Below are 27,676 nucleotides of genomic sequence, written 5' to 3'. Positions count from 1 at the left end.
CGACTCGAGATGATTAAAATGCCCAAATATTTGACAAAGCATTTTGACAGCTTCTGGCATCATTTAAATACTTCTTAGTTACAGAAGCTACAGGGAAGTACTCCTTCCTCTCGGGTGTTTAAATTTCCATTGCTACACAATACATAGCACCTTGACATCCCCCAGCGTGGAAAGGAGAGAGCGAATTGCATATACTTGCCCTTCTTTCATCAGGTACTCTAAAGGTCTAGGGATAAAAGATGCAACATAAATGTCACATCCGAGCGCTATTGTGGATCACTTTTTATAGGGGAGTTTCCCCTCTTGTTAATTTTACCTCTGTCGACTGCTTTTTGCCATCTGATGAAGGCTTGTTTCTCTATCACCTAGCAACGACATCGCAGTGTCTGGGAGAAGCAAATGCTGAGCAGGCGGTGTTAAACCCCTGGAGCTCCCACCCCTGAGCTTCTTCTCCGGCCGCTGAAGTAATCCTTCAGTAGGTACGGTGTCCGCACGCTGAGCCGGCAGGAAAACACTGCGGGACCAGCAGTCGGGCTAGCTTTTAAGCTTTCTGTTATATATACACACACATCCCTCAAACATCATCTTCTCTCCCTGCTCCCTGACAGTGGAGTGTGTCACTGAAACACCAACCTGGAGCAAAGCAGGGGATATCTTGCATTTCTTAGGAAACCAGAGCCAAAATCTTCTACACTACTATTTCAGAGGAACCAGGTAAGAGATTTTTACCTTTAAGTCTTGAGTTCAAGTCACACAGTAGATTTACTTTGGCTGTTCTATGATTCTCTCAGTTCTTTTTCCTTGTGTAGGAAGAATGACCAAAAATAGAGGATTAAAGTGGGGAACAAAATCACAGTCCCTTAAAGCAAACTAAATTGTCTGACCGGATTTAAAAAAAACATTAATTAATGTTTCTAAGATAAGAATAAAAATTTATATCCTCTTCAGTGAACAGTAAAACTGTTAACTAGACTTTATATGAAACTGCCACAGCATTTGCAATAGTAGTTATGCTAAAATAATTATTACCTCAAACAGTTAAAAAGCTTAGTCATAAAATTCTATGAAACATCGTATTAAAATTTATATATGGATGGATTCTGTTATTTCCCATAAACATTTCTTAATGTAAAAAATATTTTAAAAGTAATTCAGTAAGGTTGTCTAATATTTTTTTTCCTTAAAAAAAAAAAACAAACAAAACATTCTTACAAAGCACATGCATTTCCTGAACACTGCAACCACTTGATCTTTTTAAACCTTATTGGGATTGTGGAGCAACTGATTATCAAATTTCTATCCCTGATTTAGGTCATAAAGTGACTTTTTAAACTTACATTTTAAAACTAAGTAATTTAGCTAAATTACAGTCTATATTTCCAGTTCTTATAGCTCTACTCTCAAAACCTGAATTTTTTTTATTTTTTTTTTAAACAGCTGCCTATATTCTTTAATCTCAGGAAGAGACAAAGTAATCCAGCAGCAGTCTCATCACAGCTGAACACAGTAACACTGTTACAGTCTCCTTACTGCTATTAAATGATTTCTGGTTTATTTAATCTGCATAAATCCTATAAATATTAAATATGCTTCTTTAACTATTTGTTAACCTTACGTAAATTGTATGTATTTGCCCATTCTACTGGAAGTTGTTCTTTTTGTTACTGGGAGCTGTTGCTTATTGGGCTAATTTTTATTCCATATGCATGCTCTTTTAAATGCAATACTGAATCAGTCCTTATCACATGTGAGTTGATGTTGCAAACTTTGTATATTAAAATACATACAAATGAGCAGGAATTAAAGATAATGTATTTTAAACACTTAATTTTCTAGATATTATTAATTCTGTTCACCGTACATAGTCTATAGGGAGACTATATGAAGATAAATACATATGCTCACCTACGTATAGGCTGTAAGTATGCATTTTCTCACTATAGTCACTTGCATGTATGGTGGGGGACAAAGATGTATAGAACTGTGTGAGAAACTAGCACATTGATTTTCAAGGAATCCAGAGTCCTAGGAAGAACTTTCTAGCTACAGAGGCCTTATGCACCTATAATTGCTAGCCTGGCCCACAACCTGAAAGGACAATCAGCTCAGAAGCCACAGATCTTAAATGGGAATACCCTTCTCATGTTATGGTGTAGAGAAAACTCAGCTTAATGGAGCTGATAGAGAAGGCAGCATATTAGCAGTGAAAAGAACAGATCACTCTGCTTTAATAACCACAGATTTTTTTTAATGTCCACAGAAAAAAATTTCATCCTGTACTTCCAATTTAATCTTTAACTTCCTCTGCTTTCTGATCTCTGCAAGTGAATGTAGTGACCACTGAGACTGGGCCTTACTACAGCTTACCTCAGAATTAATCAAAATTAATTCCAAAATGACTGGAAGGTTTGCACTGTAACTCCTAATAGCAGCCTCCATACCAGCAATAAAGAACAGGTCAGCTCTCTGTACAAGGAAACAAAACATCTCAAGACATTAAAACACACGTGTACAAAATTATCTCATAAAAATGCCCATAAGCATAGGAGGGGAGAGATGGTGGCAAAAAAGTGCCCAGATTAAATAAAGGAAGACGACTGAGAAAAGGGAAGATTATTTTTCCATATGCAATATATTTTAAAAGGTCTGAAAAATTATATAGCTGGTAATGGTACACAGGACAGGTAATGAAAGACAAATCAGTAAGCAAGAAAAAATATTAGCCATATATAACACTAGTAACATAGTGCCGGATATCCTTCAATACATCAGACTAGTCATTCCAAACATTTTAAAAACTGTCAAATTACCAAGGCTTCTACGCACGCTGTTATGCCAAATGATTAACAATCACTTCTCTCTCTCTCCAACCATCAATCTTAGTTAAAATGTAACAACGCTGTAGATGACCATGCAAGATCCCTCTAACTTCATTCTGTTGTTTTTTTTTCTTGCCAACTATATTTATCTATTTATACACAACTCCTGTATGTAAAACTCTATTAATTCAGTCTTCAGATAAATGCTAACATTTTAAGGAGCCAGGCCTCACAATAAACACACAGTGTATCTTAAGTTGTAATTTATTTGTGAGTTATTCTCAAGCAATGTTACAAAACATTTTAATGTCTTGATAAGAAAATAAAATTTAAATAAAAATACATTCAACAATACATCATCATAATACAAATTAAAACTAATGATAATTTACAATCCTAACAGAACTAATTACTGAATAACATCATCTTTCTAGACTAATCAAAATGAAGGCAACTTTTGTTATTAATCATCCTACTTGTACCTAATTAAATTCTAGAACGTCTACTGCATTTTAAAACATTATAAAATGAGAAATCAAATCTTAACGGTCACAAATATTCAATGGTCTTTGTTTTTTTCCTAGATATTCCAGTACCAAAGCAAAAAAAAGTGCATATTTTAAAAAAATGTTGTAAGAGTATACAACTTAATTTTTCATATATTTGACTTTTAAAACAACAGAAAATGGCTCCAAGGAACAGACACTTTGCCACAGGGTTAATCCACATATAGCAAAACCTAACTTTGACACTCGACCACATTCAACTTTGTTTAATGGCAGCTTTTTATTCATGGCAATTAATCAGACTCTACCTTGGCAAAAGACATTTCTTGGCATTACTATATTCTCCCCTCCCCCCCATTTCAATTGTTGGCAAATAAAAATCCCTTAGAATACATCAAATGTGTAAAAAAGGAAAAGGCAAAAACAGCTGAGGTGATAGAATGATTGTGACATTGCAGAGACTAGTACTGAATCCTGGATATTCTAAAACAGTTTGTCTGGTATTAAATCAAATAGTTATTCTAACAACATATTCTAACATTCGTTCCAAAAGATTTCAATCCTGTCTTGCCAACTTGCTTCTATTACAGAAAGCCTCCCTACAACAGTATAATAAATGTATAGTAATTTAAACAGCTTACTGTTTCAAGCATTGTGGATTTCTATTCTATTTGTAAGTTACATTCCTAGTTAATTTGGCCAAATCATGATTGTAAAAACACCCCAAAATCACCCAACAAAACAACAACAAAAGACTCCGTAGCAAATGCTCCAAAAATAAAAGTACCACATAAAGTTATTATTAAAAATAATATTTCAAGGAGTACCATTATATTTAATACTGATGAAGCAAAGTTGCCACAGTAATACCTTTGCTTCTTCCTGGTTATATACATATATGTTCTTTCAGCATAAACCTAACTTCTCAGATGAAGTGAGCAAAAATTAATTTTACTAAAGTCAAAACGCCAGTTTAAGATTGTGTTAAGTGGCAAATACAAATCCATATAACTAAAGATATAAAAATATTCACTGAAGCATTGCTTAAAGACAAAACAATGTTGATCATTCAACTGATCATAACAAGCAGATACTACAAAGTATCTAAAAATAATCTGGGATAGTCCAGATATCTAAAGTGCTTTGAGTGATTATAATAGAGATTATTTATTAGATTTGTAGTCAAAAGGTAAGCTGGACCTAGTTATTACTTTTTATAAAAAAAAAAGAAATAAAATCATACATGGGATGATGTAAATTTATCAGTACTTAACCACAATCTATTCACATTTAAATTTTACTATCTGTAGGCAAACTTCATTTAAAACGAATGTTGCTACCCTGCATTTCTTTTTAGATTAAGAAAAAATATGTACCTTAAAAAATCCTAAAGAAAATATAGATAGTGGTCTAATGTCATTCCATATATTACTCACCCCAAATGTAAACAAGAGGTACAACATAAGTTCCCTGATTTCTTCTTTAGTATTTAAAAACATAACTAACACTGGTATCTGCTGTCCAGATTATCTGCAGCACACTGCAAGATTTTTGTAAGACTTCAGCTGTAGAGAAATCAAGTCCTGACAACACCTAATACAAGAAAAAAAGTCAAATGAATTGGGCATGAAGCTTCAGATCTTTTCCATGTCATAGTATCTTGGGATTTCTATTTCAAGATCCATATCAGCAGGGCAGGCACTCATGGTAAACTCATGCAAGTTTGCAGTGTTTGTATTGAGAGATGTAATCCAACCAACAAATGCTGTGTGGATTTTCTTCCATTAAAAAGCTTATTTGTTTCGAAAGTTCTCTCTAATAAGACAACAATAGCAAAACAACATTTAGATTCATTCACACCTATTACTTCAAGAACTCGGAACTTCAAGTTCTTCAGCAAAATGAGAATAAACCTTAAGACCAGATTTCCAAGTAGATATTTTTCTATTAAATATTAAATAGATTGTCAACACAACTAGCATTTATGTTCATTCTTAAATACTTTGTAAAAATGCACATAATGAATTTAAAAAAACAAAAACAAAACAAAAACCCCAAAACACTCAAGAACATTTCCAGTTTCTTTTTTCATCCAAGTGTGCCACAGTTTGTTTTGGTTAGGAAACTTTTCCAACAATTGGATTTTCTCTGGAAAAAAATAAAATATTATATGTAAATATTTTAAGGTTAACATCTGCTTTCTAGTTCTCATCATACAATTTTAATTTATTCAGCAAACCTGTATTTATTTTTTTTTAATAATTTCTACTACTACTTGTGAAATTTTGTGATTTGCAGAAAACCTCACACACTCTCACGTGAGACTTTCTAAATCAAAGTAAATTTTTCTAAACGACTTGGGTCAAATACTAAACTAGGCAAACCAAATCGTGGTTTGAGCATTCTTTTTTTCTGGTGAATCAAGCCTTATTGACGCAAAGAAGAAATCATAAAACTTGCCAGTGGCATTCCACAGATATCAGCCAGGATTGAGGAGAACTGAAAGAATCTGCCTTGGAACAACAATGTCCTCCAAAGAAAAGATTTTTTTAACTTCACCAGAAACAGGATTTACCATAGAGCACGGCAAGTGAATTATAAACAGTAAATACAATGCATGAAAGATACAGTCATGCAGTGTAATCTTTACAGTTTTATGTAATTTGATATTTTAATTATTTCTTAACTGAACTATGGAATTTGAAAAAAAAAAATTAGAAAGTAGGCAGACAGTTAGGGATAAATTTTGTGTCCACTTCAGATGTTAACTTGCAAGGAAACAGCAGAGGCATTGCACCCACTTATGGGAATCTCAACAGAAAGACAGATGAACCCCACCCCAGAGGATCTTCTAACAACTGGTAAAAACCTGCATTACCACAAATTATGTACCTTATTTTCTCAATTTCTTTGTTTTGTTTAAATCTACCTTTAGCTTAATTATCTCTACCTAAACAAGCCTGGTCTTGTTCTGTGATTATTTTTTTTTTTTTTTAGGAAAATACATATTTATGTATGTCAAAATTACATAAGATACTTACTCACTACCATATTTAGCACTAGACGATCTCTTCTTTCGGTATTTTTCATGCGATTCATTCAGCTTTTCTACTATATCTATGATCTGTTTAAGTGTATGAAAAGTTGCTACAGAATCTTCAATTGTGAAGTTTGAATAATCATCTGGTTCTTTCCGCGGACCTTGGTAGACTGCTATACTTCCGCAAGCCTCTACAAAAATTACCACAATTATCCTGATTAGAATTTTGACAATTAACAAACAGATCTAACTATCACGTAAATGGTGATTCTGAAATTCTGAAGTGTAAAGTTACTCTAGCTTATACATAAAGTGGGTTAAGACAAAAGCAGGAGATAGCACCAACTAGCTTTATTTACAGTTCTGTGGCTTATTCTCTGCTGGTTGTGTTCAGCATCTCAAGTATCTGGCTCTCTCCTGTTGACATTAACAGACGACCAATGCTTTCTTGCAACTCAACCATGTTCAACAGAACTCACTCCATAGTCAGGAAAAGGAGAGCAAAGACAGAAGAACAACTGGCTAGAGTTGCAGTCTCTCTGTTCAGCCTATTAAAGATACTTCATATATGCAAATTCATTTAGAACAATGTGCACGCCTCATGTCTACTGTAAAGAAATGACTGAAGAATGTGTGATACCAGAGCACTAAGACAACAAAAATATAATCTGTCTCTCTACTTTCTATTATTTTCAGGTAAATTGTTAAGACATCAAACTGATGTTATGGGCCTAAAGAATTAGAGCTAAATAATATCAGTATAATTCTTCTGAAATATTATTTGAGTACCTTCCAACTTCTGTAGTTTAGGCATGTTGATAGTGAAAAGTGAGTAAATTCTTTCTGCCTCTCTGTCTCCATCAATCTCAATTTGAGTATCAGCAGGAACATCTCTAAAAGGTGAAAAAAGACGGGTAGTCAATATAGGAATTGTTCTTGAAAGGTTTGAAAGCAAGTAAAAACTGATTCTGTTTCACTACACTTAGCCTTTTAACGTGTCCGTCACTCAGATGGCTTTACAATTGCTCCACAAAACTTAGCGTTCAACGCAAGTGCTCTATAGAAACAGGCATAAACAGTTTTGAGGGCAATGAATACAGCAATATAAAAACCTGCTTTTTCCAATACAATTTATTCAGTATGTCAAGGAAAAATATTTCAAAAAGATCAAAGTAAGGTTAATTGTCATTAAATGACACTTAAACACTTATTTAAAAATCTTCTATTCTTGAAAGGTAACCAGAAGAGAAGGGCAATCTCCTAAACCAGAACAGTTGAAAAAAATAGAAAGACAAACCCAACCAAGTTATTCAGTAACGGGAATCTTCTGAACTGTTGAGAAACCCAATATAGGAATGAACTGAGTAACATGGAAGAAGTATTATACGTATTTTCAGAAAGTTATCTTGTAGGACTTCCTGATGATGTAGAACTGACTGAGATCTTTAGTCTGTAATTTATGCAATCTATCCAGGTAAGGATAAATTTATTTTTCAAAAAGATCAAAGCATTTGTTTGTTCTCAGAAATCAGCAGCTTAAAGAAAGGCACTAATGCATTCTAAGACATTATTCGTTTTCCTAACATACCTATAAAATCCAAATCATTTGTCAGAATCTACATCCAAGATTTAGTTGATTTTCTTAGTACACTGTATAAAATATGTGAGGTTGAAATAAAAAAGTGACTGTATAAAAAATGCCAATGTCATTAGGGAAAGAGATAAGACTTCCAGGCTGAGCCCTCTGCAGCAAGGTATTCCAATTATTTCATACAGATGACCTAGGCGTGTCACATTTCTGCATTCAGCTTGGCATCTGAATAAACTTCAGCTATTAAATTTATTATTCTGTGTGGAAAGAAGTGAACCATTCAATATTTCTGATTTACATGCTGAACTGGTTACCTTCATTTCATATGGTAGCTGACGAAGTAATAGACTTCGTAAAATCCAGTACTTCAGGCCTTATTAGTAAGGCATGTTTTTAGTAGCATAACTTGCTAAAGCCTTGCTTTCAGATTTTCAAGTTGTACAGTGATTCATACATTATTTGTCCCACAACACATATGTATTTTCAGCTGAGAAGCAACTTACGCAGTGCAACGAGCACAGCCCACTGTGTTCTCTATTGTAGCCTTGCAGCAAAGCCAGTTCCCATTCAGAAAAGCAGAAGGATGGTAAAAATTGAGCCTCTTCTGGTTGCACCTCGTTACCCGGCAAAGAGCTTCTATCCACTCACTAGCTTCTACACAGTTATTTGCTTGGATATAGAGCGGCTTTTCTCCATGTAGTACTTGAAACATCTGTAGAAGGAACACAACATCATTCTGCTCAGTAAAAGAGTAACTTTGAATACGTCAAAATAGATTTCAAAGCTCAGGCAATTCAACAAAGCCAAATTAAGACAGAAAGTGTGACAAGAGAGAAAAGAAGACTCTTCACCTCTTTCGTTTTACTACACAGCCCTATTTCAAAGAAAAAAATCCCACAAACCAACAAACAAAACAGCTCCCTGTATTCCACCTCCACCATTTCCTCATCCAAAAAAGAATTCTTAAAGAATTAGAATGTGATGCATTCTCTGTCCTCTGCATTCATGCCTCTTTAAACGTGACCTCAGACTTCCTGCTTGATATCCTGTGAGTAACAGAAGATTCCTAGAAGTCTCTCCTTTAGCCATCCTCAGCCTAAGTAACAGTTGCACTTTTATCACTGCCTCAGAATTTCTAATGGAAATAACACAGAAATACTGATGTGTTAGAGGTGCAGAATGAGGCTGTGAGCACAGGCAACTGTCTCAGCTGACGAAGGTACTGTAGGAAGTTCTCATCAAACGGAATAAATAGAAGTCTGATAACATTACATCTCTAGTAGAACATAATATAATACATATTACTAATACCTTACGTGAAAAGTGCTTTGTAATAAGGTCACAGTAGTTCTAACCTTCATTTCAGAAATTTGGAAAAGGGGGCAGAAGTCATAAAATCAGTCAGAAAAGTTGGTGCCGAGATCCAAATCTCCAAGTTAGGTTCCACGTTCAGAGTACTTGGAAAAGCTGCATACAGATTTTTATTATTGATCCAACTAAGATTTTTTGCTGAAGTGTTCAGTAATAGGGTTTCAGTAACTCTGTAAGCTAATTATAATCTTTTATTTAAAGAACACACCAGGAATTACATATAAACTATCTTTTGACTCACATTTTTCTTGTTGAAGGAGCTCTCATCAAGTTTCTCCACTGCAAGGATGTTTTTGATTGGAATAGTGAAAATTGGTTCTTTATCTGTGAAAAATTGTAAATAGATGCGTGAAGCGATTTTTAAGAAAACTGGTTTATAACCTCAGTGCACTGATACTGTAGGTTAAGTTCTGAAAATGTGCCTTTTTATTATTGAGAAAATGTACATGAATCATAGAAGCATTCTGTAACCAGCGCAAAGGTAACTAAGACATATGTACTTTAGTAAAAGGAAAAAAATTTATGCATTTTAAAAAGCACAAATCAGATACAAACACTTATAAAATATTGAGAAAACAAAAATAATTGAAAAATAAACATCATTTACCTTGCTGTTTGTGGTAGGTGAATTCTCTACTTGTTAGACAGAACCACCGCTTCTTGAAATTCTTTTTACCAATCCGAGTCCTTCCCTGAGCTCTTTTGTACATTTCTCTGTAAAGACAGAATCCAATGAAATGCAACCATTAGTCTTCTGGAGAGCTTTTAAAACCATTTATTACAGGGTAATTTTCCCCCCTACTTTAAGGCAGAACATTTAGCTGGCTGTGCTTAAACCGCATGCAAAGTAATTCTAAATTAAATTAATACATTCCTTTAAAATACAAGCTGACAATCCTGAATAAATCATCACAAAGCACACGTTACTGAATTGTAACAGAAACGCAGATGGGCTTTTAATAAGTTTTAAGCTGATTTTTTTTTTTAATTATTTAAAAGATAAGTTATGAAAGTTTACAGCTGTTGGTTTAAACTAATTCTGCAAACTAACAAAGAATTACCACAAATTACAAATACCGTAATTTCTACAGTACATCAAACATTTTAATGAGCATTAATCTGATGTTGGCATTAATGGAAAAACGGTAAAGTCAATACTCTTTTGCATGATCTAGATTCAAGATGTATTTACCCTTCTTTTAGATGTACTGGCTCACTCAGACCACTGGGCTCTTTACTTTCAGTAGAGGAAACATCATCTAGGAACTTAAGGAAAAATACACAGAGAATATGTACTATTCAGAAACAAAGAACAATCAAAAGCTATTTTGAAAATATACATGTACAGTTTCTCTTGGAACTGAATAATTATTTTATGCAACAGATGAAATGAAAATACATTGCAGAGACTTGGAACAATGTAAAATGGCATGCCCATAACCCACACAAGATTTCTTTAATTAGTTCCTAGACAGCAGATCTAATCAAGTCTGTTTTAAAAAAAATTGTACTTTTTTTTTTTTAAACTAAATTGTCTTAGTCCATTATATATAACTCTTGTGTGCTCGATTGTGTGGATTTTTCTTTTTAAACCTCTGAAATGGACCACAATTTTTCTTTTTCTGTTAGAAAAATGAATAATAGCACAACCTCCTAATAATTAACACTGAACAAATACATCAACCATTTAAAAAAAAAAAAATCTAGTTGAAAGGTACCTTTTTAACAGATTCAGTAAATTTTTCCTCTTGAAATGTTTTGAAAAATTCACACATAAATGTCTCCTTGAAACTTGACTGCAAGAAAAGGTATATCGACATAAATAAACTTTCAAAGAATGTTGTCTATGAAATGAAAAAGAATTTTAATAGCCTTACAAGTTTGCTTTTGGTCAAACTTCCCCAACTCCCCAAAGTCTGGATGGCTTTTGATATAAGAGTTAATGTTCTAGAAGTCTGTGCATCCTAAAATAAACAAAATTCAGAAGTCACATTTTTTATTCAGTTCCAGGTAAAACCTTGATTTAAATGAAAAATGTCACAAAAATTATTACATTACACAATGTAGTACATCTGATACATCTTCATTCCTTTACTACTTTGCCCAAAAAGAAATGCATATGCAGCATTGTCCTTTTTTAGTACTTGTGCTTTGTGAATATATGTATATTTTATAAGCTACTGCCCAGTGCTTAATTCTTTATTCACTACCACTAGAACTTAATATTAGTACTCAGAAAAATATTTTTACATATAAAACATCTTAAAACGCTCAAACTCTGTAATTGTTGCTACACATCTAATGCTTCTGAACTATTCAAAACTTAACACTAAACATAACGAACTGTCACTCAACAAATGGTAGAACTTTTCATAATACAACATGAACTAAAACACTTCGTCTTTAAGGCTTTTGCCCAATTTGTTTGCTACCTCACTGCTTGCATTTTAGTACAGGATTACAAACACAGCCACAGAAAGGGGCTTTGCTGTTCCCTTTAAAACGTTTAACCCACAAGTGATAAAATCCTGTAATCGTTTTACTCAACAAATTGGATAACGTCAAAGGAATGAATTTGAGTAAGGAGATTTTTTTTCTTTTGAAAGCACAACACATATAAGCAGATAAAATAAGCTAATAAAGACAACCTCTACAGCAGAAGATTTCACATGTATTCTGTATTTTATGTGAAAATAATACAGTATTTTTTTCCTTATCTCCATATTCCTGTCTTTGAAAAATTTTTTTTTTTTTTTAATGCATATCATAGAATCACAGAATGGTTCTGGTTGGAAGGGACCTTAAAGATCATCTAGTTCCACCCCCCTGCCCTGGGCAGGGACACCTCCCACTAGACCAGGCTGCTCAAAGCCCCATCCAGCCTGGCCTGGAACACTTCCGGGATGGGGCATCCACAGCTTCTCTGGGCAACCTGTTCCAGTGTCTCACCACCCTCATAGTGAAGAATTTCTTCCTTATATCTAGTCTAAATCTACCCTCTTTTAATGCCATTACCCCGTCCTATCACTACATGCCCTTGTAAAAAGTCCCTCTCCAGCTTTCTTGTAGGCCCCCTTTAGGTAGTGAAAGGCCTCTATAAGATCTCCCCAGAGCCTTCTCTTCTCCAAACTGAACATCTACTTGACAATTTGAAAACTAAAAATGGCAGATCTGGCAACCCAATGAAGCTAGTCAAGTCCAAAATAAATACACAGACCAATTATTGGGTAACTCTACAACCTCTGTTTAAGACACAAATGGAAATATTTTTTAAAAGTAAAAGTGGCACCTGGATATTTAACTTCCATGTGGAGGGAACCAATGCAGTTTAGACATATGCGTTAAAGAACCCTCAGTGATGCTGCTATTCAAAGTAAAGCAGTGCATTCCCAAAGAAGACACAGCTTCTTTAATATCAATAGCTCTTCTACATCACTTGACAATGCCTCATAAAGACTGAGAAATCTGATGCTTAAAGAACTGCAAATGTCTTAGTTTCTTCAGTGAGGTATAAAATCGAAAACTCAACCTGGAGACATTTAGTAACCTTACGTCCCACTTACAGACCCACCAAAAGTAACTTATGCCTTCCCAGATAAACAGATCTGACAGTTACGAATAAAACAGAACAAATCTTCACAAAACTTACTGGATGGTGAGGTCGTAAATGAAAAGTATGAGGTGAGACTACGGCTACAGCAAAGAAACGAAGAAACACAAAGCTGCTCACTGCAGAATACTGTACATGAGGGTCATCTGCAGAGAAAAACCATGAAATGTAACATGCACTAAACTTAATAGGAAATAATGAAGACAGTCAACATAAAAGTTGTTCAGAAGATAACATCAGAGGACACATTTATATTTTAAAACAGAATAGAAAAATCAATGAAGTGCATGAAATGAGAAAGGTGATCATGGTAAGAAACGTTCTGCTTAAAACGGAGGGTTTATTTCTCTGAAAAGTTCTGTTCTCATAGAAGTGGCTCATCAGCTCCACTACTAGGAACGATGAGATTATTGCAAGCATTTACATACACAGTGTTGATTCAGTACAGCTGTATGCACCTTGAACTGAAAGAGAAAATACTGTAGCAGTTGCCTTTAAACTCTAGGGCTATCGGGCTTATTCCCCTGTAAAGCTAATCACTGAGCAACTCAAATACATTAATGCTGCACAACAAATGCAGCCCACACACATGAACAACTTTAACTCCAATTCTGAGTTGCATCATAAAACCATGGTGCCATATAATTTTGATGATGTAAAGGAGGACTTTCTCATTTACTATTTTGGGTATATTTACACCTTTATACTGGGAAATATAGCGGGATCACATTGTTACTCTAACAACCGCTTCAATCTGATCTGTCTGGGAAGTTAGCTATTCTGAAAAGACCGTCTTAACTAGAGGAATTTACGGTATCAGTTCCAATGATAAACATAAGTCAGAGAAAGGCTCCAGATTATGAGAACTGTGTTCTACATTTGTGGCTTATTATATGACGCTTCCAATTTTAATTGACTGAAGCATAAGAGTATTTCAGACCCATCACATTATTCCGATATTAAAACTATTCAGAACGAATAAAACTGTCCTAATACTGGTCGCATTACAAATGCATTAAATACTTTACATCATCCACCCTCCTCAAAACTACCCCTAAGTAGTAAAGCTACGGTAGTAGTAAAGCTAACTTCATATAAGTTATGAATGTGCTACTCAGTTGACACAGCTGCAGTTCATGTCATTAAGATCAGCAGATTTTACATATCTTTCAATTAAATCACTTCCTGTATTACTTGCGCTTTTCTTCTATTATCTCATACTTTTGTTGGTGACTTCTTATTTGCTACTGTCTTGCAGTGTTTCTGACCTGCTACATTTTCCTATCAAAAAATACAAAGTTCTTGCTTGACTGACCACAAGACTTTACTGTAAGTCACAAATTGACAGAAAAACAAATGCCTGATTGTCAAGGCAAGAAGTTCAGGGCACAGCTTTGGACAAGGCAAGAATTTTAACAATCCCCATAAGGTAACTGCAGAAGTTAAGTATTTCTCTCTGAACGCCATTTTCAAAAGTTTTTAGAGAACACTTACTTGGAAATCTTTTGGCAGCCAGATGCCTCAAAGAATAAAAAACATCACACATTAGGGTAGGGCAACTTATACTTGACCGCACAATTTCACGGAATACTTTGTCTACATAATAGCGTAGATTTTCCTGCAATTATGAAAAAAGGTATTTTTTCAGACCATTAACCTTTGCATTTGTATGTTTTTTCCCCGAACACAAACATAACAGTACAGTTCCTTTTTTCAAAACACTGCCCGACTATTTGATTATGTATTTTAGTACAGCGCATATTTAAAAATCCTCATAATAGCTATATGGGATTACTAGTGTTAAAAGATAAGTTTGATGTTATTCACTTACAAGAAAGCATATAAGCACTGTCTGGCAATATACAACTATAACGAAATATGGTTTTGTAATTTGACCCCACATTACAAACAAGGATCACTTCCCCTGGATACCTAGTGAACGGTCAGTTAGTTTGTTGCAGCAACTATTGCCTTAAATGTCATCCTTTGGTGACAGGCAAGCCTCAAGCAAAACTTTAATGAAACGTGTTAAAGCAGTCCTAAGTAAGTGCTTCATCATCTAGATACTGAGCACAGAACACCAGGAATTACATTACAACATCCAAAAAATTGTCACGGAAGACTGTAATCCTCTGTTTAATTCCCCCCCCCCATTCCATTTTCGGTTGGACTTTTTTCCTTTACTGTTTTCATGAACAGGGATAAGAAAATACAACTTTATTCCGGAATCAGCAGATTCCACTGCTTAATAAATTACTCATTTTCCATTACACAGAGCTGCTTTTTAAAATGTTTTTCTATCAGATTTGAGAAAGTTTAAATTAGGAAAAACACATTAGGAAACTCACCATATTAATTTCTACATTATCCCCTTCTTTTAATTTGATGGGATCTATTTCACAGGGTTTAGGAGACTCACAGATCTGAAAGAAACAAACAAAACTATTAGAGTTTAATTTTTCAGACAGAAAGTATGGAAATGCACCTATTCAAAACCAGATTCTGCCCTAGATTTAGGGGTAAAGCTCCAAAAAATTGTCAAGGAAGACTGTAATCCTCTGTTTAATTCCCCCCCCCCCCCCCCCATTCTATTTTCGGTTGGACCTTTTTCCTTTACTGTTTTCATGAACAGGGATAAGAAAATACAACTTTATTCCGGAATCAGCAGATTCTAACTATCCATAACAGCATACAATAATCATCCTCAATTTTGTGTGTGCCTTTTTACATGGATCAATCACATAAAGCATCATGTGGGTAAATTCTGAAATGCTGGAGCGACTGTCACTGACTGTTTAATTTCAAGCATTTGGAACACAATTAACAAAAAGCAGCTCCTCCCACTAAACCAATTATTGCTCAATTTAACCTTCCTCTACAATTCCCCCACCTGAGCAATTACTACCACACAGGGAGCTGTAAGAAGAATGTATATCAAAGAGATAGGATACTCCAGGGGGCTAAGAATCCTGAGAACAGTTTCAGTAGGATAACCTACCTCATCAATAACAGGTTTCAAAGTAACCTTTAGGTAGTGCTTCCCCACTATTTTCATCATTTCATCTACACACCGAGTTGCTAATGAGTTGCCTCTGAAGATTGTGTTTGCTTCTCTGTAAGAAAATAATTGATATTATTTGAATAGGGAAAAAATAAGAAGCTCAGTTACAAAATCCAATTAATACTTTATCTTGCTATTAAATAATTAATTTTTTGAAAACATTTTTTGGTATACTTCAGTCAGGAATTCCCAAACCGAGATACCTAGCTCACAACGGCACTCAGGAACAGAAAGAGAATAAACAAGAATATTATTACAGCTATTACCAAAACCAGGAACATAAATAAAACCATAAGGAAAAGCCTAAGAAATTTTAGACAGTGAATCTATAATCCAGCGCTGAATGTGAGAAAGAACAATTGGAGAAAGTTCCAAAATAAAGACGACTTGTACCTCGTGGATATACAATTCTTTTTCCAGTAGTCCTGGTGGAAAAAAACCCTTAGAGCTACAATAAATAGCATACTGCTACACTGCACTGATAGACACTTTAACCAAAACTTATTTAATCTAGGGTTAGGCTTTTTATTCATTATAGCTGTTGAAGACAACTGAGAGCCAGCTATGCAAAGTAAATCTTTCTAATCCGAGAGATTTAGTTTAATCTTTCTTTGTTACAGTTCAATTATAACGGAAAGAAATGTGCGTACAAAAACGCAGTTCAGAAAATTATTTTCCATGAGTCACCTCTTTCTACACAGCTAAACTGTCTCACCTTATTTAAATCTGGAGTAAGTCAGCTTTGAAATGAACCATCCTGTGGTGACAAAATCCCTTCCACATCTCCACAGGATGTGACTCGGCACCTCAGTGGCCACTACTCAGGTCTACTTCATTTCTCTCCTAACCACAGAGCTGCAAATTCACAGGCCATACACACAGTGCTACTTGGGAAAACTCCTGTGCTTGCTACTTTCAAGGCATGCAGGAGGACACGTACGTACTCACAAGGCATCTTTGCAGAAAAAGCATAGCCCTCATTTAAGTCACATACTAAAGGAAACAGGATAAGATTCTCAGCAATTTTAGAAGTGTTATGTAACCAATTTAATCACCAGTAAAATTTGAAGAGTGGCCAATTATGACATTTTGAAATAAAAACTATGTGCTTTTAGACACAACTCTAGGCTTCTAGTTTATGTTTAGCTGTATACCAGCTCTAAGAAAATTTTACCAAATCAATCGTTAACTCTGACTGCCACCTTGAATGTGATTTTAATGGACGTTTTTACAAACTAGCATTAAAAGATGAATCTATTTAGTCAGTTTTACATAATGAGAGAAATAAATTTAACATGCTTACTTATCAATGTTGTATCACAAAGCCCTTTGAAACTCTAAGAATAATTTAAAAAAGCATGACAGCACTAAACATGAAATACATACTGCGTGTCCTTCAGATCTAGTTCTGCCACAGCAGCAACAAACGGAACTAGCTTATGGTGGTGTAGCAATAACCGTACAAGAGGCAGAACAGCATCATACTTGTCTCGACAAACTTCGCTCAGTATGTAGCCAGCAGATGCAGAAATCGGCTGTGAGAAAGCAGAATGTGAAATCATGAGCGAAGTAGTTTAATGTTCTTCACGTGTTTGGCAAAGCACAGATCAAATCTAACAAGACTACAGACACAGCTTCTTAACAGAAAGTTTCAACATGTGCTATATCACACAGAAATTAAGTTCCCATTCTACAGAAATACTTAATTGAAAATTGGTATTATCTACTCTATACTTGACATTTAAGAATGAAATTCAGCATTTACTCACCCTTCTCATTCTCCCTAAAGGGTTAGAATATGGCTTTGTCACAAATACAAGTAAGAGTGAGTAAGCAATTGCTTTACTATAATGTCATATATCTTTATAGGACTTTTAAAACTATCATCAGAGCACATTAAAATACAGTTCTCACACTTCTGAAGTGTCTGTCACCATTCTACAGGTGGGAGTTCCAATACAAAAACCAATCAAGTTATTGCATTTAAGTAAAAAAGACAGCTGCTGACTGCCGCTAGCTACATACTCACCTCTTCCTCAATTCCAGTGAAGGAGTACTGGAATATGGGCTAGCAAAACTTTTAGTCACAACCTGCCTCCTCTTTACCTTTTTCTCCTATGCCCCACTTCACCACCACTGAAGTGAAGAAAAGCCGTAAGAGACCTAGGAGTATAAAGCCTAGTTACTGTAATTTGATTCCTGTCTCAATGTTATGCTAACCATCTGCCACACTTCCCTCTTTGTCACCACGTCCACGTGAGAAATCCAGTCATACTTATTAACACACTAGGGAAGACAGAAGCAATTCAGAAGTGGAGTTAGAAATCAATTCTGAAGCAGATTGTTTTTGGTAAAGGTGATTATCTACCCCTTCAGTGCCAATAACGGGTCAATGTCCCTGGAAAACATGAAATCCAGCGGGCCAATAGCAGCCAGTGGGAAAACACAATGCCGAAAAGAGCAAGCAACAAGAATAAAGTAATTTATCTCTTCCCATCACACAGCACAGGTCATTTCACAATCTCTGCTAGTTCTTCTAAAATAAGAAGAAAATCTTGGTAGTTTGGAGCAGAAGTAAATGCTCTACAAGCTGCTCATCTGGTTATAACAGAAGTAATTAACGCAAAGGAACAAGAAAATCCTCTAGATGGGCATAATTCACATTGTCTCATACAGGATTGCATAATTAATTTTAAATTTTCATTTTAAATTTTCATTTTAAAAGAAGTTTTCAACAAAAATACCTGAACATCTGGTGATTTTAGCAGCAAATTTCTTAGAGAAGCGTAGTATTCGGATGGAAGTACACAGTCTTCAGTATAACAGATATTTAATCTAAGTGATCCCAAATCATCAGTTTTAGAAGACTTGTTTCCATTTTCTCTTGGTTGAAGTAAGTACCTGAAAGCAACGGGGTAATTCTAAAACATCAGATTCACATTTCATTAATTTGACTAACTCTACAATAAAGCAAAGTATCACATTTAATTATTTCAGTATACGTAAACTGGATCTGAAAACTGGCAATAAAATTCACAAAATAGCTGAGACATAAAAGAAAAAAAAAAGGAGCAGCATTTGATGCAACTATAGCACATAATGAAACATATATTTTCTCGTATCTTTCTGAACAGTGAAATAGGATATACCTCTTATAGCTCAACTGGGATAGCAGGAATAGTTAGAAATTATGTTGGACCTTCTCATTTTACATCTAGGTTATATTTAGAGTGCTGAGCATTGCAGATGGAACAGCTACTGTCAAGAATTTAAATGGTCTTAGTCTGAAACCAGTAAAAATACATAATATTAACAGGCTGCATTCCTGAGAAACAAGTAAGATTAAAGGAAAAAAAACATGTGCTTTTACTACTCTCAATACAAAACGTATTAAGTAATTCTTCATTGGCTTTTGCTGTAGTTCAACTGTATTCCAACAGGAGGTGCAGCCCTACAAAAATTTTAACAGCTTTTAAGTAGCATCACAGCACAGTTTCAACATTCAGCCCAACAAACTGAAATCATGTCATTCATATTTGTACTTCTACAATCAGGAGATCGGACATTTTTTTAATAGTCAGATGCACTGCACGTGAAGGCATGCTAACTGATTTACAAGGACAACCTTTGCTTGAAGGCATGACTCTTAAGCTTATTTTCCCAATATTTTGTACCAGTGATACTCTTATCTGCTGTACTTCAGCTTTATTCAAAACATTTTATGTAAATTAGTAATAGTATAAAAAAATTAGATATTTTTAATCACAGAACTGGTTCTGATAAGCAGATCATAGTTGGATATGAGGATGATTAACACAAGGTATGCCTACAAAGTATATTAGCAGACACTAATCTCTGTATTGATGCTTCAAGTGAACTGGACATGAGTCAGGTCAATTCAAAATGCGATACAAACAATACACTGCTACTGAGTCTACGCTAATATAACCTTTCTGTCAGCAGGCTGTTAAGAGGCATGTCATTATGTTAATACGGTCATACAGCTTTTGATCAGTTTAGACCACTGGCAGAACACGCCTGTGTCTGCAATATACCATGTAAAAAAATAGAAAATACTGACACAAGCATTTATTACGTTCAGGATCACATTCAAACACTAAGACTGAGAATCAGAGTTCCACTTGGATACGTCCAAGACACTTGGAGCCTGAGGTGGGTAGGTAGAGCAGAGCCATAATGGTTGCTGTGCTCCATTTAGTTCCAATTTACCCGCTTCCTTCCTATGTGTTCTCTACATGGACATACAAGGGCTTCCTGCACTCTCTTTTCTGCACTGAAAGGTGCCCTAAAAGCAGAATATTCCACACACTTTGAGGCATTCAAATCTGTTGTACTCATCACTTCCTGCCACTAAGTATTTGGCTCCTTGCAAGAACTTCAGAAGGGAGGTTGCTGCTATGTTATAAGCAGAGATCAGTCTTTCTTGAATTCCCTTCATATCTTACACTTCCAGCTTTTAAACTTCTATGCCCGCTCCCCTGAAATGACATTGGATTGGTTCCAGAAGATACTTTCTGCACCTCCCCAAGGAATTTAAAAAAAAAAAAAAAGCATGATACTTAATGATTATTTTTAAATTACAAGTGATGCAATTCTGAGAAGTTCCAGGTTTGCTGGATAGGCTGAAAAGCATAAAGAGATCACTAAAACCCAACAAGCTGACCAAAAGATAGTTACACTCAGTCTTCCCTTTCTTCACCCTCCACACCCTCCCCTCAAACACATGAACTATTCTGTGGGAGAGGGCAGACTGGGGAGGAGAAGGGCTATATGTACCCTCTGGCAAAGGTAATTCATTGGGCAGGGAAACTCTCTAGAAAGATGGTTTACCTAGACTAGAACAGGAAGACATATTTTGATGGATAGTTAAAAGAAAATACATCCTTTGCAAAGGAAGATCTGCAAGACAGAAACAAATTCACTTCCGAGCCACCATTTCTCACCATGCTTGAAAGGAATCATTTCTTAACACCTTCACGGGAACTTTAATTTCTCCTAGAAAGATGTCTTGTACCAGATTTCCGTTATTCCATAGGTCAACCCTGAAAATAAGAACACTGCTTAATTTTTTTCTCCCACAGAGAAATAAAAATCTTCAAGGTAACAGTAACTGCCTTACAGCACTAATCCACATGCATACAGGCAGGAAATGTTAGAAATATCACTCCATTCTAATTAAATCAAGACGAATCAAACGAGTGGCTTATTAAGCCATAAAAAACAGAGAAAGAAACAAACAGTGAGAGTTAGACTCGCAGTCCTTGCATCAGTAAATAAAAGTGATATTGGCAACATATATGTATTCTGAGCAGTCTCCACCCCCAAAACTGTGCACAGTTCTTCTCAGGTAATTCAAGTGAACTTTTTAACCAATATAGTTACGTATCCCTATCTAATTGCTAAAATTTGGCACACTGCAATGCCACACCAACACATGCGCTTGTTTTCCAAACAGCAGCTCGTATGCTTACAACCTCAAAAGGAATCACAGACTCCAGACATGCACCTTGGGTTTTTTCTATTACTTCTTACCTCTCTGACATTTCTGACAGACAGCAGTTGTTAAGAAGAACAAAAAAAATTAATACTAGATTTGTTGGGGCATGACTGTTTTTCTAAATATATTTGCATCTATAATGAAATATACAATTCTATAGGATAATCATAAGACTAAATGTTAAAAATGCACATACCAAGTTAGTTCTATAATGGCTATTAAAAGTAACCACTAAATTCTTCTGATGCCTGTCAGGAAACATATGCTAGCCTTCAAGACTTTCTGCCATTCAGCAGATTTGATGCATGTATGCGCATGAGTACAATAAAGAAATGAAACTGAGTACAGGGGCTCTTAGCTGTCCTAACTTATCACCACAAATACAGGCAGCCCTGCTCTAAGGATAAAGGAGCAGAAAAGGGGAATATATTTGTAAGTATTCTTTGCATTTGCAAGGAAAAGATGCAGCACAAATGTTCCTCTAAGAAGCAACAAGAAATTGTAAGAATCTCATAAAAGAGGCTTCTCCCTTGGTTTTTATTAAAACAGCCAACTACATTTAAAATCACAGACCAGCATCAGGTATGCTGTTATCCTTCCATACAAGTTTTATTATCAATATTCTGCCTAGAATATATATTGATAGGAGGTCCTCACGTCTCTTTACTCACAGGGCACCAGAAACAGGTTTAGGCTGCTAGATACACTCTACCACTACTTACTTAAAAACATCACATCTTCAGTAGGAAGCACACTAAAAATTTGAGTAATGTTGTATGTTAGAATAATCTTTTCTACAAGTCTGATCAGTAACTCTCTGGAGTTACACTAAAAGAAAACCTTTTTTTATTGTCTTGATGATAAAATATTATGATTTATTAATGATAAAATAAATCGCTTTCTAATCTACATAACTTACCTGACTTCTAGTTTCTCAATATCTTCTTCTTCCACCTGAAACTGGGACTTTTTGGTGTAACTGCTGGACCTGGTTACCTGGAAGCAAATTCCTCCTATTAACACACTTTTTACTGTTGTATTATGGATGGCAAAAAACCAAAGAAAAACCTGCCTCTTTAACATTGGTAAACAGTTATTGTTCCTTTTAGAAAAGTTCAGTTCACCAAACAAACTGCCCTTGGACAGAAAGCAGGTGAAAAATGGGTCAAGAAGGGTTCGTGGTGGAGCCTGAGGAGGGCTATCTGATATCTAAGGGAATTATAGTATAGAACTATTAGAAAAAAACCCAAGAAGTATGACATGAAACTGGCAAGAATTTCTTTAGTTTCAGTATGAGCCCCAAGAAAGCATTAAAAAGTTAATTCTGAGATGTTTAAGGAAAGAACAAATAAGAAGTCTACTCTTCTTGCCCTACTTATACCACAATTACAACCTCTTATTTTAATTGTCCTCATTTCTTGACTGCTTGCATTCTCAGTTTAACCCCAATAAATCATAAGTCATGAAGTTATCAGAGTGGTTTGGATAACATTTTTATCCTAGTATCTTACTTCCTAAGAAATTACACTCAGTATCTAGAGCAGGTCAACTGAAACACACGCCATGTGTCGATACTCTATACAAAAGCATGGAACAATTTCTCACTTAAGCCCCACAGTAGGACCAGGATCTATACGAACACAGCAAATTATACATTTGAGGCACATGTAATTGTAGAATTGAAATCAAATCCTAAATAACAGAAAAGTTAAGTGCTTTTTTAAATAAAGTAATAACATTAGCCTTTATTGGGTATAATCACTACATTGTTTTATTAAAGAAATAAGTTGGGGGGTTTTTTTAGCTCAATAGAATTCCACAGGATAGACGAAGTTCTCTCAGAACTCCTGACATGCTATATAAAGTAAATTCAAGATAACAAGTTACCTTCACATATGTGCTTGTGAGGAAGTAATTTTTCACATAGCAATTGAAGGGGAACACCACTGTCCAGCAGGCCCCAGAAATTTAAATGTGTCATTCACTTACATTCGAGAGGCTAGTAAAAGCTCTTCAATTTGCTTGAAAAGGGCTTTCTGCGTTAGGCACTGCTATGCAGCTTGCTTCGAAATATTTGAAGGGTTGCATAAAACACATAAACCGGCAGAATACCACACAAAAAGTTACCTCAAAATAAAACGTTTCGTTAAACTGCGGATTGCTTGTTTTCTTCTTTACTTTGGTCTTCTTTTGGTCATTCCTGTTCCAATGTGGTAAAATTTTTACCATAGACAACTTAAACACACAATTTTAAAGACATTCTATTGTCAAGAAGGACGCATGCATTTAAGTCAAAACATTTTTGCTGTTTTAGAGATCATAAAGAAAATCTTAAAATAAAATCAGTTCATCTTCACAACATAGTTTGAAAAGTTAAAATTTTAAGTGCTGTATCTATAGATCATGCATCTGTCCAGCCCAAAGTTTCTATTCATTTCACAAACGAGTGTAACTTACACACATGAAATAAAACATATCAAGAATTTCTAAAGCATTTCAAACTTAAGTCTGCAAACAATTTCTTTACCGGTGCTTGCAGGTTACAAGTACAGTTTTCCTCACCTTGGTCAACTGCCAATTTCTGTTTTTGCCACCCTCTTCTATTGGGGAAATACCCACTACTTCTCTACAGAGGCTTAGATCTCCTTTGGAAGGAATCGCTGCTAACACTAGATGCTAAATAGCATAGGCTCAAACATCACAATTGCTCACCACTCCCTTGTGTTTTATATAGTAATTTTTTTTTTTTTTTTCATTTTACACGTTTTATAAAAGAACACAGTCTTAGTAAAGGCCTATGATAGTATAAAGATGCTTTCTAAAAGAAACAAATAGAAAATGTGTTGGAAAAAACAGACAAGGGAGAAGAAAAATTGTCCTAGACATCAACTGTTTTCAGGCGCTGGCCATATAAATATTCCAGTCATGACACATGAGTCACACGTGCATGAGATTGGCAGAAGTTCCTGGTTAAGATTTTCCAGATTTGCACATATATTCCCATACCAACAGGGTAAATATTGTGTGGGACCAACATTCACCCAGTTCCATCTGTATCAGAGGGCTCAAACAGGAAATATATGTCAATTTACCTTCTTTGGCAATCAACATCATGCTTCCTAGGTATAATGGTTTAATCTCCCTACTCCTCTTCAAAAAAGCCCAACCAACCAACCCCCCCCCAAAAAACCCAAATCTAAGAAGGAAACCAAGGAGGAAAAAATGCCCCATTCACTCAGAGTTTACTCAGTGACAATTCTTCCAAAGTCTTTAAAACACGCAAATTTGCTAGAAGACATTCTGGTACTGTGCTCACAGTGACAATGCTTCAGTACTGGAGAAAGCAGATGGACTTAGGTTTGACGTTGCAAAAAAGAAACAAGTGAAAACTAGCTTACTTCAGATGTTACTGGGCAGGGATTTGCAGATAGTGAACGTGGGGGAAATAGGGTATTTCTTAAATGAAAAACCCCAACAGTTATTCAGGATTACCAATCTAAAAAAAGGAGGCATTTAAACTGTGGTGACTTTGAGTAGCATTATGAAGGTGCTGGCATTAGAAAGGTCTTACCAGAACCTCTACTCTCTTGCTTCCTCCCAACTGCTAAACATTTGCTGCAAAGAAGCTCACGCATTAAGAAAAACAAGGAACAGAGGAAAGCGAATGAGCAATTGACTACACCATTCCACACAGGAACTGCATAAAAATTAATAGGAAATACAGTGCAGATATTAAGAGTCCAGTGCAAAACTTGAGAAAAACGAACGAAGTGAGTGACAAGTGGCTCTTGATTGTTTGGTCTGTCTGAATGGCCTGCACTAAACACCTTCACATTTGAGAGTATGGTGGGGAAGGCGAGAGTACAGTAACAATGGAAGATGCGACATACAACAGAAAGCATTTTAAGATTTTTCTATATTTTAAAGATTTTGCTTAAAACCTATGACTTTCTTTTCCAGTTTAAGATCACAGTATTTTAGATTCATTAATTTTATACTGAAACGTTACCTGGAAGGCCCCACAAGAGAGACAGTTGCATAAGGGTCACAATTCTGTCCATTTATAAGAGGCAACCCATGGCACTCCTTTATGCTACAAGGAAAAGGCAATCAATACATCAGTGATGCAATGTCTTTGGCTTAAAAAATGGAACACAAACAATCCTTTTTTTTTTTAAATATTGGTTTAAGTCCTGCTGCATTACACACTGATATATACGTTGATCCAACATAATGTATGTACATGAAGTAGATCGTAACTACAGATCTCTGGATGGTAATACAAGATAATACTCAAGTCGCACTTAGGAGGCTCTGTAAGAACAAAATTCTTGGAATTGCTTCAATAAAAGACATTCTAGTATCACACATGCATGGCAAAATCCTAAGCAAAATGAACCGCTGTTAGGGAAAACTGCAGACCTCATTAGCTTTTAAACTTGATTTCTCAATGCCCACAAAAAGCTATATGGCCTCATCCACATGGCAGCAACTACATTTGGAAGGCATTAAAAGGGATTCAAATATTTTGTTTCAGCTAAATTGCATTCTGAGTTGAGTAAGTTGAGAAATGCAAAGTCACATCCTGAAACATTATTTAAAATTAAGCATCCAAATATTAGTATACAGTCCTAGCATGTTTAGGTTCCATCCATGCTATTCAGCCACAAAAAGAAAACCAGTTTACCTTTGAAACAGTACATTAAGTTTATTTTCAAACTCTTTTCACAATAGTGTATGATCAGGGTTAAACGTCCCTTTAAAAATACTGTTGTCTTCCATAATTCGTGCATTAAGTTGTAAGCTGATGTTTAACAGGTACATAGGCACACTATTCACCACTCCTGATGCAAAAGGGACAAGATGGTTAGAAAGTAATGCTCATGGGCACAGAGACACATCTTCTGGACCTTTTCTAAGAGTTGCAATCTTTTTGAATCACCATAGCAGCAACACTACTAGAAACAGCGCTGGGTCAGCAAGCTGACTAACCTTCAGATGCTGCCCACATAGGAGTATTAACTAGAAACAGCTGGAACAACAAAAGTAAAGCAAAAGAGTTTGTACATTTACAGCAGAAACTGGACTTTCTAGCAAAATGATGCTCTAATATAGCCATGCACACTGTAGTATTTATTAAATTCGGCAATATTTTTGTAATTCAGATTACAAAGTTTTATAAACAAGTAAGACACAAATGGGATTTGAACGTTACATTCCTGCTCTCTCTTTTTAAGATCATCTATTTTTAAATAACATATTGCAGGAATTTAACTAAATTAATGCTAGTAAGTTTCTGTTGCCATAATTAGCCAATTTGAATAAAATCCAAGACCTATGTAACTTAAGGAGGAAAATACACTTTTCTGCTCTAAGTTCACATAAACAATCAGGTAAACATTCTAATACTATCATATGGAATATTAAGTTGTGCAGATCAAGTTAAAGTTACATAGCAGCAACAGCAGCTACACACTGCTGTTAAGTAAATGCTTCCTGTACTGTAGAAAAGCGGTGTTAGAAGGATAGCAGGAGTTGCAAACTCACTAAAACACACACTAGTGGGGAAAAAACAGACACTAACACTCCTGCGCTGCCTCAAAACTCCACCCTCTTTGGAGTCTGCAGGATTGTAAACCAGATGGTATTTTCCCCCCCAAAAGTCCTTTTGTCTTAGCCAGTTCAGGGAACATTTAGTGCTGAACCACTGCACAATCATTTGTTATTTTTCTTCCAGTTTTCAAGCATGTGGCCTTCAGTATTTCAATAATTTTTGAATCACAATGAACCCTACAGTGATTTCAAACCCACCATTTAAACGGGTTCTTGAAACATCCAGTTGTTTCATAAGCGTTAATGGATTCCTCCCCCAGCACACACGTGACGTAGGAGAGCGGCAACAAAATCAAACTGTCTAGACTTTTCAGTCATTTGGGGTATCTGATTTGAGGCAGCTCAGACTTGATTCTTTCAGACTATCAGGTATTTTGTAGCACTAAACACATTGCCTCTGCGGCTCCCAGAGATTTTTGGTTGCAGGTGTCAGCGCTGAGTGTACCTATATGTTAGCCGCCACTTGAATCTCATCGGAAATTCATAGCAGATGGATCAAGTCAAAATTATCTGGATAGAATTCCAACTATTTTAACAAGAACAACAC

General features: G+C 35.4%; 1 protein-coding gene across 3 annotated transcripts in view; it reads right to left on the bottom strand.

Moving 5' to 3' along the window:
• Positions 1-1,256: 1,256 nt before the first annotated feature.
• RASA2 (RAS p21 protein activator 2) overlaps positions 1,257-27,676 on the bottom strand; it is a 50,674-nt gene continuing 24,254 nt past the window's right edge. For 2 of the 3 annotated variants that reach the window (XM_074592709.1, XM_074592708.1), the window contains exons 6-24: positions 25,526-25,609; positions 23,644-23,716; positions 22,436-22,512; positions 20,963-21,061; positions 18,743-18,899; positions 17,385-17,533; positions 15,936-16,050; positions 15,286-15,360; positions 14,432-14,555; positions 12,977-13,083; positions 11,205-11,291; positions 11,046-11,123; positions 10,520-10,593; positions 9,935-10,041; positions 9,569-9,651; positions 8,460-8,668; positions 7,155-7,258; positions 6,367-6,556; positions 1,257-5,473 (exon numbers count right to left, since the gene is read on the bottom strand). In XM_074592709.1, coding sequence (XP_074448810.1) covers positions 5,443-5,473; positions 6,367-6,556; positions 7,155-7,258; positions 8,460-8,668; positions 9,569-9,651; positions 9,935-10,041; positions 10,520-10,593; positions 11,046-11,123; positions 11,205-11,291; positions 12,977-13,083; positions 14,432-14,555; positions 15,286-15,360; positions 15,936-16,050; positions 17,385-17,533; positions 18,743-18,899; positions 20,963-21,061; positions 22,436-22,512; positions 23,644-23,716; positions 25,526-25,609 — 2,023 coding nt within the window. In that variant the 3' untranslated portion in view covers positions 1,257-5,442. Of the gene's footprint in view, positions 5,474-6,366; positions 6,557-7,154; positions 7,259-8,459; positions 8,669-9,568; positions 9,652-9,934; positions 10,042-10,519; positions 10,594-11,045; positions 11,124-11,204; positions 11,292-12,976; positions 13,084-14,431; positions 14,556-15,285; positions 15,361-15,935; positions 16,051-17,384; positions 17,534-18,742; positions 18,900-20,962; positions 21,062-21,551; positions 21,565-22,435; positions 22,529-23,643; positions 23,717-25,525; positions 25,610-27,676 lie in introns of those variants that run through there. The other variant, XM_074592710.1, reaches the window with a different exon arrangement.

The sequence above is a fragment of the Larus michahellis genome, chromosome 6, assembly GCF_964199755.1.
Source record: "Larus michahellis chromosome 6, bLarMic1.1, whole genome shotgun sequence".
NCBI lineage: Eukaryota > Metazoa > Chordata > Aves > Charadriiformes > Laridae > Larus > Larus michahellis.
The sequence above is the reverse complement of the archived record's forward strand: the minus strand, read 5'-3'. Positions and strand labels throughout refer to the sequence as shown.